Source organism: Cupressus sempervirens, chromosome 10 (assembly GCF_028749045.1).
Source record: "Cupressus sempervirens isolate cs-2001-9-10 chromosome 10, ASM2874904v1, whole genome shotgun sequence".
Classification (NCBI taxonomy): Eukaryota; Viridiplantae; Streptophyta; class Pinopsida; order Cupressales; family Cupressaceae; genus Cupressus; species Cupressus sempervirens.
The window spans coordinates 266764217-266774375 of NC_143127.1; the positions used below are offsets into that span (position 1 = coordinate 266764217).

The window sequence follows — 10159 nt, forward strand, 5'->3', positions numbered from 1 at the left end:
GTATGCATATATGTTCGACCATATGATGGAGAGCAAGCACCTCCTCATGGTGGATTTTACTTCTATTCCCTCTTCTTATTTCTTTCCTTTTTCTGCAATTGATGTGAAAAGGTAGAACCGAGTTTTGTTTCTGATTTTTAAAAGGATATTCAAACCTGATTTCTGTATTTAAGAAGCCGACTTTGAGAGCTGGCCATTCAAAGTTAAACAAAGATCCATCTTCTTCCATTGACCAAGTTATGTGATCGGTTCTCCTAAATTTATTTTGATATATGTATTGCATTTGAAAGTATAGATGCAAGAATAGCATTTCAGCATTTCCAAATAATGATGCTCGACCTTGATGTAATTCAAGTCTATCAAACAGTACCTTCGATCAACCACATCAAGTTATTTCACCATGTTAAGACTGAACCACATACACATTTTGTACTATGTTTTCCTCTTTGATTAAGCTCGTCTTCCAAATTTAAGTTATATCCTCCAAGGTTTCTTAAAGTCTTAAGGACTGTATTACATCAATACTGAAATATATCAACAAATGAATTGATATCCTCCATGATTGGACACCTAGAACTCACCCGGCTAGATGGCTAAAATTGGGTGAAGAGGTGAGAGAAAGTTTTGCAAGAACAAGAAACCAGAATCAGATTTGATATAATAATTTTATTACTTTTAAAGAACCATTTAATAGCTCATGTTGTCCAAATCATATACTCTATTGTCAAGTCCAATGGTGGAATTAAGTACCAAGATGCTCAATGGCTGGACAAGGTGTTCTGTGTCTATTTCGGATAGGGAGGGTCTTTCTAGTTAGAGAAAGTGTGGGGTTAAGTTTAAGGTCCGTGGTTGGAAGGTTAAACCCCTAACAATGTTTCCCCTCTCCACAAAATGTCAAGACATGCATCAGACAAAGATAAGTTAAGCATTCAAATATTTATTAATAACAGGTAATTTACCTTTATGATGTTTATTCAAGTAGAAGATAAGATGGACTGATTTATATCATTGTTTTAGTAATTTCCTTAAATAAAAGAAACTCTTATTATCAATGTAGTTGCCAACCAGTTAGATCGATTGATCTTCCAACTGGACATGGAATATATCTATATGCAAGAGATAGGTTTATCTGATGGATTTTTATTTCAGTCTTCCATTTATTTGAATAATGAATATGAGTGCATTTTCCTAACTGAATGTTGTTGCAATAGTTAGCAATGGAAGGAGAAGAGATGATACAATGGTAATTGATGCCCTAATTGATACAATGGTATGTGATGCCCTAAATGATAAAGTGGTATAGCTAATTGTTCCTAAGCGGTATTTATGGATTAACTTGGGTTTTGCAGAAGCATTCCTAGACAGATTTCATTGTTGAATCCTACAGTATGTAGATTTTAACTTTCGTGTTAAATTCATTAATGATGTCTTCAATTGTTAGTTACAAAATTTTTCATTTAATTTATTGTAACCATTAATCTCATTCACATGAACATAATTGATATAATTGTCTTCCTATGAATATGTAGCAATAACTGTATTTCTTTGATATGCTAGTTGTTAGTTAAGACCATGGAAAAGTGGATGTTACAAAGAGCTTAATCTTGAATAAGAGAAATCTATTTTGTTTATTACTGATGTGATTCTATTTCAGTTTTTTTCACAAACTTAATGCTTTTCTCCTTTGTTTTGCAAAGTGAATCTAAGGAGGAGAAGCTAGAGGGCAAGGTGATGATCAAGGCCTCAAAACTTCAAGCAGATACTACAACGAGATGGCTCAAGTTCGAGGACTCAAGTGAGAAGAAAAGGTTCATGTTCAAGTTATCAACCCACAAATTCAAATTGAAATCAAGAGCAAATTCAAGAAAGCACAAAAGATCCAACTACATGAGGACATATTCAAGGAGAATCAAGAAAGCTCAAGTAAACAGGTTCAAAGATGCAAATGATTCAAGTCAATTCCATGAGGAAATTTCAAAGGATGTAGAAAATCTCAAACGTTGAGAGCTACTTGTTGACAATCGAGAAAGAAATATTGGCAATTTTAACAAACATCTTCTACAAGCCAAGGCTCCAAGCACAAGATAAAGATGATGAGGCAGCAATCGATTGTCTCCTCCAATTAGAAAATTTCAGTTTCAAGCACAGTCAATCACAACATGCCAAGTGTCCTATTTTATCATTGGTTTGAAAAATCATTGTAATTTTCTTATTGGCCAATGAATTGGTGCCTTTATGTAATTGGTTGTAAATTTGGCAACCCTAATTAGGGATTGTAGGAAGAAATCTTGGCCCTTGATCTTGAATCTATCTTGGCCCCTTGTTCTATTGGAACTACTATAAAAGGCCAAGGCCGCCTCATTTGTAATTCATTAGCTTAGGAGGTGAGATTAGAGAGCTAGAATAGAATAGGATAGTTAAGGGGGAGACTTAGATCAAACTGTTGCTATGATGCTTTCAAAGTAACGGATAATTCATTGTTGGTTCGTCATGGTGAATTCCTTGTTATTGCTTTAGAGTGTTGCATGGTTCCCTCAATCTTTCACTTGGAATGGATTTATTTTCATGTTGAATTAGTTTAGTTGAATGGAAGTTATTGTAGATGCTTGTCTGACTCGAACAAATCCAAGCATCTAGCCTCTTGCTGATGATAAGGGTGCCTTGTGTGGTAAGTCGATGATTGAATGCACTTAACTTGAATTAATATTCAATCTTTAATTTGCATCCATTTAATGGGATTGGAGAGAAGATATTGATTTGAAAACCATTGGAGTATTTCTTAGAAGCTTGCATTAGGTGGGTAGAGCAACTGCAAATATTACATCTAGAAAGGTCCAAGTCATCCATGATTCCTTGCATTCACAGTTAAAAGTAGAAGTAAAAATAGAAGTTAAAAGTTTAAGTTAAAGTTAAAGTGGAAAATTTGGAAAATCAGATGCTATATTTTCATTGCACATTGTGAGGTAAAACCTTTAGAAGTGCAAGAGTTGATATCCATTGAATGAATAGCATAAGTCCCTTTGTGATAACCAACATATCACATCATAAAATTGAGTGATGTCCACGATTAAGAAGGAACCTTGAAGTCATTTCATCATCTTTCTTTGCAAGCTTAGCATGAGAGATGGCCTTATATCAAGAGAGGATTAACTGTTTGGTGTTTCTCTTTGAAATGTTAAGTATTTGATTCTGCATGTTGTAGTGGAACAAAGCTCACATAAACACCAAGCAGCTTAATATTATCACAAAAATAATGAAGGAGAATACATCGAAACAACTTCAATCATTTTTGCACCCTTCATGGCATTTAGATGCAGCAAACAGTTCCCTACACTCAACAAAATGGAGTATCATAAAGGACGAATCACACACTATTACGAATTGTCAATTGTATAATTATATCCAAGAAGATGGAGCCTCATTTTTTGGGCCAAGGCCATTAATTGTGCAAATTACATTCAAAATTGTATCCCTCATTGAGCAGTGCAAAACATCACTCCACAACAAGCTTGGAATCATAAGTGAAGCTCGATCTTCTATTTGTAATGAAAAATGCAAAGCAAAGGAGAAGAAAAGACAAGCCTTTGAGATTTATTGTGAAGACTTTAATGCTTATAAGCTACTTGATCAGTATACACACGCTCTCTTAACTTCAAACAATAACATTATACCGATAATTCATTCATATAACTTATGTACACAAGTAAATAACTGATATATAAAGAGCAACACACATAACACCAGAATTTTACGTGGAAAACCCAAGATGGCAAAAACCACAGTAAGAATAACACTCATTATATGAAGAACTGATTACAAATGTTTAGGCTAGAAGCCAATAAGCTCACTACACCTAAATAGGACTTGCAGACTAAAACCACTGCCTTAGGGCGAGATACAATGACTTGCAAACCCTGAACATCACCTCTTTCAGGGCAAGATACAATATTATTGATTGCAATAGCTTATACTGAATAAGCTGATTACAAGTGTAATCTCTATAATGTCCATAACAGTTCATCATTCAAATATCTCTGGCTGATTTCATCTATGTATATTTGCACATTCACACTTTAGTAATTCACAATGCACGATGTGCTATCATACACAATTCTTTCTAACAACTCTAAAGGACATCTGCCAAGGCCCAATGTATATTCACCACAACTGAAAATAATATCCATTACGTCAGCCTAATGGGATGTAGCATAATGCGTGAACCGTTGGCTCCAACCACTGTCACAAAAACATGGAAAGGAAAAAATGTCTGACAAGCATCACAACAAGTCAGAACACCTTCCTCAATATCTAAAATCTTCACTCTATTTACCACCAAGGATTAAAATAGCATGAGTCAGCTACCAAGGATGAAACTACAAATACATGCCATCCATACAATCACTAAAAGAAGTGTGGACCTCTAGAATTGTTGCGAATGGCCAACACAGCATCACCTAACCTCAGCAAAATTATATCAGCCGACTGCATCACCAAAAAAACTGAAAAAGCGGAAGCATGCAGAGCATTCCTGCAGAGAATAGGTCGATGTGCCACCCGTGCAGAGCAGAAAACAGTTTGATTAACTGTTCGCCAAAACAGTCACAGTTACTCAATTTCAATGTGCAGATAACCAAAAACATCTCCAAAACTCCAGAGCAGACGTGGAGCCTCTGTATATACCTTATACAGCTTCTCCACCAAACTTTGCTTATTATGATATCATATATGTACAGTGATAATAATACGTTGTGTCACATTGTACAAACACAAATATATGCATCTTCTAGAGATGAGCTACAAGTTTGACATCAATAACAACATGACATTCACATGTGCAACAAATAAGATAAACAGATTCCAATGGAAGATTTAATTAACAAAGCAAGTTGTGGAAGATTCAAGAAAGCATAAAATAGACAAGTGCAAGCAATATGAAAATATAGAATATTCCTCATTCACGAAATCTCCTATAGAATTTAGGCACACATAGCAAGCCTTATTTTGGCTACTTATGCAATACCTTTGTAAATACTATAACCCACAGAACTGTGCAATTTCTATACAAATGGCGGAAACACTACAAGTTTATAACCAATTGCACATCTATCTTATACCCATATATATATATATATATATATATAGGATTCCATATTCAACAAAAATCCACAATTTTGCAGGCACAATACATGTAGGGCCCTATAAGGTCAGGTGATGAAAGGTGAAAAGGTAAGTCTCTTTGTAAAGGCCCTTATTCTTAATTGTGATCCATTTAAAACTATATGCAATTATAACCATCAATGCTATTTCTGCAGAAAAATCACAGAATAGATTTATTCTACAGATATTTGGAGGGGGTTTTATCTGTATAATAACCTGTTTAGAGATTTTTCTGCAAAGATAGCATTGATTGTTCTCTGATCCATTTTCTGATTGCTGCTATTTCATCTCAAACTTTTATAGTTCATTTTTTAGTTCCTATTTTGATTGGTGATCAAATCGAAGTTGGTGCTTCGGCTGGTTGGAGTTTGTACTTCGAGGAGGGTTGGTGCTATCTGAGAGCTGCTAGCTGTGAGTTGGTGCCCACTTACATAATCTGGGTTGGTGCCCACTTATGTACTCTGAGTTGGTGCCCATTTATTTATTGAAATTCGAAAGCTACTGTGTGCCATGGTTTTTTACCCAAAAGGTTTTTTAAGGAGAAATTCGATGTTTGCATCTTGATGTTTATTCTTTTTCTTCTTTTATGTAGTTTCATACATTTACAAGCTTAAAAGTTAAATATATTGGTTCATCCCTCCCCCCAGTATTTTTGGTGTGCTCTTCATATTTAGAATGTCCCGCTTTTACATTTTTGCCTTTTCCTTAAAATGACTGTTTTGATCCCCCTGCCCCAGGTTTGGCCATTCAATCCAGGTATCGATCCTGGGCAAGGTCAGGCCTGGATCACGTCTCTGGCTTTTAGATCCAGGCTGAGTATATTTATGGAGGACCCTGGCCAAACCCAGACCAGGGCCCCAAACTGATCTGGACAAATCTGGGTTTGGCCAGGTTTCCAGCAAAACCTTGTACCAGAGATTAAAAATAGTCTCCTCAAAACAGTAAGGTTCTAACATCACATGCTTTATTATGCATGCACAGTCAAACTTAGGAAACTATTCAATTAAAAGGCTCCATCAAATACTACCCATTCCACCTAGGCAAGAGCCTACAACACAACAATAAATTGTGAGCCTCTCATCTGGGGAGGTCTTGGGTTGGAGTCTACTCAAACTTGATACACAATAATAATCAATCTCAACAAATAATAATAAATAGTAAATACTCTAGGCTTCAGCCCATTACTTATCAAAAAATAAAATAAAATACAATACTAGCCATTCCACCAAAATCTGCCAAGGACATGCACATGGCATCATCCAGTTAGCATAAAGCATACACCCAGCAAGGCTTGAAACCAGATAATTATCATTCCCTATCTTCCCCTAAAGACTGTTGATTGTTTGTTTGTATAAATTCTAGAGTTAGAGCAGTTCCTCATTTAGCTGATCAGGTTTAGGAAGATATGTATAATTTAATTTTTCTGCTTATATTAAGCAATCACTAATTTGTAGTAATAGTTTTAATTTAAAAAATTTACAGTTATTTCTTTTGGAAATATGCAATTGCTAATTATTTCTAGCCCTTCTTATTTTCTATAGCTTCTTGTCAATTCTTAAACAATAGCTACCTTACTATTTCAAATATAAGAGAACAAAACACACCTAAGAATCCACATGAAAACATGAACTTAATTATGTTTCTTTTCTGTTTGCTAATTTTAAGACCATTTTATCTTTTCCTTTCGGTTTTTAGAAGCCTGCATCGTAAACCTGAGGCGCAAACCATCCAATTCGATGCCCTTGAGAGGCAATACATATAAGTATTCATTTCAGATATAATAAACCCCAGTTTAGCTATCCAGGAAACAAGATAAAGTATTTAAATTGGATTAAAAAAATGCATCCAACTTCCCGGGCAGAAGCATGTCCTGACAGACTGGGATAGCACGGTTACGGAATCTAAGCAAAAAGTGTTGAAATTGGATAAAACACAGCATCAAACTTCTGGATGCAGCATAACCCAACTACAAGGCCGGGTTAATCATGGCATACAACTTAGAAGCCCTATTGTTGTCAACAATGGTTAATTAACAAAGTGAATAGAAAAAACGAAAAACAGAAAACAAATTCTGGGGTATAATTCTAGACATTTTTTAAGAGCCCATAAGACAATTATTTACAAAAAAATGTATCTTCTGGTAACATGACCACAATACTAACTCCTTCCTCCTCTCTGATAAATTGCCAAAGCAAGGCAAAAGATACATACAGCAAAAAAAAACTCAGCCTCTTTTAACACAGTAAGCTAAAAAATAAGAACATACAACTTTTCAATCAACGCAAGAACATACATACCGTTGGGCCATATAAGCAATCGATTCGTCAGAGCAATGCCTAACATGCAATTCCCTTATATATTCACCACCACAATCCACTGCAATCTTCACCATTTTATCAATTTTTGCCTGAAATTCTACAGTCCACCATAAGGCAATTTCCCTGGTACTTCCAAAATACGGTTCAAAATCAACAATCTGCCATAAATATGGATCACGTGAAGCCTTAAACCAAGATTTGCATACAGTGGATGCGCTATTCCATCTCTCCTCCAAATTCAGCCTTGAGAATATTTCAATGAGCGCCTGCTCTGTAAGATCCAACCAATTAACGTCTCTCGACATTTCAACCCCTTTTTTATCCTGCGGAGATTTGTCACTGTAGAATACCTCTTTAGAACCGTATGGAGAAGACCCATCTGCACAATTTGCTTCCATCGAAGATCAACCAGAGTTATGCTTTGTTAGGGAATGAATGGGGCTCTTTATTATTAGTATTACTAATTATTTGCGTTACAGTTTACCTGATACGTTGTAAGGCAAGTCAACATTTTACGGGTGGATAACACCTAATCAACTTTTCTTCGGCGGATCTTTATATTAGTTATTAGAGTCCTTAATTTGGGTTAATATGGTAGGACTAGACAAATAAAAGTTACTAATTTTTTATATAGGAATTTTGTTGGTAGAATTTTTTAATTTTTTTTTCCAAAATTAAGTTAGGTTGTAATTTTTAGATTTATTTTATTTATATTTTAGTTTTAGTTTTTAAAATTAGTTTAATATTTTTTTAATTGTCTTTTTCCTATTATCTTTCTTCATTTTTTTTCTATATTATTTTTTCATAATAATTTTTTTAAGTGGAGAAGATTATCATTTTATTTAATGTAAATAAATAATATTTTGTAGTCTATTTAAAATAATTTTGAAATTTATTTTATTTAAATTAAACATTAATTATAAAAAACAAAAGGGCACAAAGTCTATATAGCATTATATTTATTATAATACTTACTATATATCTTAAATAAATCATAGATATCTATTATAAAATAAAATGATTAAAATTTAATTTACTACATTTAAAAATATTTATATTTTCCTTTATCTCCACTTGTTTTTTTATTTAATTTCTTTAAAAATGATTATTTATATCTCCAAAGTTTATAATCTTAGCAAACATTTTATGTAGTATTTTTTAAAATTTAGTATGGTTGTTAAATTTAACCAAAAAAATAAATGTTAGCATTAACACACTCACACCATCCCCACTCCACCCTTTATGTCATTGTAGAATGTCTATCAACATTAAAGAGTTGTGGACCAAATAAATTTAATGAAATAAACTAACATATGAATTGATAAAGGTTAACCCTTATAGAGTTTGACAGTAAGGCTAAAATTATGGTGCCCTGCTCTAAAGTCTCACAAAAAAGAAGGATTAATTTCAACAACATCAGAAAGCAGAAGAAGGTTCATGAGAAATAATTAAGCTTTTGTGCATAAAAAATGTGCAAATATTCAAAAAATACCAAACTCTCTGATTCTCTGCTCTAAATGTTCAAGGTATTAGAGATTGAAACATCAAAAGACATGATGAATAAGCAGGAAATTACTAAAAGGCATAATGAAATAAAGGCAAAACAAGATTGACTCCCATTACCTAAGAGAAAATGAGACAAAGATTCTAGAAAAAGTCCAATCATCAAAAAATGTTAAGCAACTGAAAATGCAAATATCCCAATATTGAACCCTAAGGAGGATTCATGGTGGATTTAAATAAAGAAGAGAACAAATAGCAATTAAGTTTTTATTCCAAAACAAATTATGGAAAGAATCAAAATATTTTACAAACAAGAATATCACCATTACATTGCTTAAATTCATTTGAAAGTCTTACAAGGCTACAAGATATTCCAGGTAAGGATCTACTTAAACAAGAAGGAGATAAACTAGTCATAGAAGAAATTCCTAAAATTTTCCAACCATATCAACCAACTCAGGAAGAATCATCGAGAATCCAAGCTAAACATAGGGATGGAATCACAAAAAGGAAGAAAGGGCATTTAAACAAACTAATCATTGGAATCAAAGGGGGAAATTTAAACAATTGATACAGAAAAACCTGGATAAAGAAAAGTATTCCAGACAAACAACGAACCAAAGTAAGAACCATAAAGACAATATTAGAATAATTCCTAACAAAGATGGAAAGTTCATAAAAGGAAAATGCATCAATCTAGAACAAGTGTTTAAACAATCTTAACAATCTAAATAAAACTTGCCAGGTAAGCTATGAAGAAGTCAATGAAAAGAAAGAAACAACAATTATAATAAGAAATCGTTATTCAGAACATCAATGGTTTGATTGCAAAAACCTTGGGTTGTATGTTATTTAGAATAACCCCTCTCTAACAAAACTCACTCTGGAAAAATGGATTAGTGCAAGCTACAAGGAATAGGTAAGTATGACCTCCCTTTCTGATTTAGTTATTTTATTCAATGTAATAATAAACAAATAAAGAAGGATTAATCTAGGACTCTTTTCATTTTCTTAGTAGACGCAGCGCTATCTTATGATTCAAGATAATAGCTTAATAAACATAAAATCAATCAAGATCTCCCCTCTAAAAGGTTATATCTAGAAGAATAGAAAAAGATCAATTAGAAACATGAAAAAAACTCAAATAAAGAAAAAATCAAATAAAATCTAATCTAAGAACT

General features: G+C 33.4%; 1 protein-coding gene across 1 annotated transcript in view; it reads right to left on the reverse strand.

Annotated features, from left to right (window-relative positions):
• Positions 1-7958, reverse strand: part of LOC149533664 (F-box protein SKIP1-like) — a 55710-nt gene extending 47752 nt beyond the window's left edge. Inside the window, exon 1 of the mRNA XM_089804493.1 lies at positions 7455-7958. Within this exon, the coding sequence (XP_089660619.1) occupies positions 7455-7873 (419 nt within the window). The 5' untranslated portion in view covers positions 7874-7958. The remainder of the gene's footprint in view (positions 1-7454) is intronic.
• Between the last annotated feature and the right edge of the window lie 2201 nt (positions 7959-10159).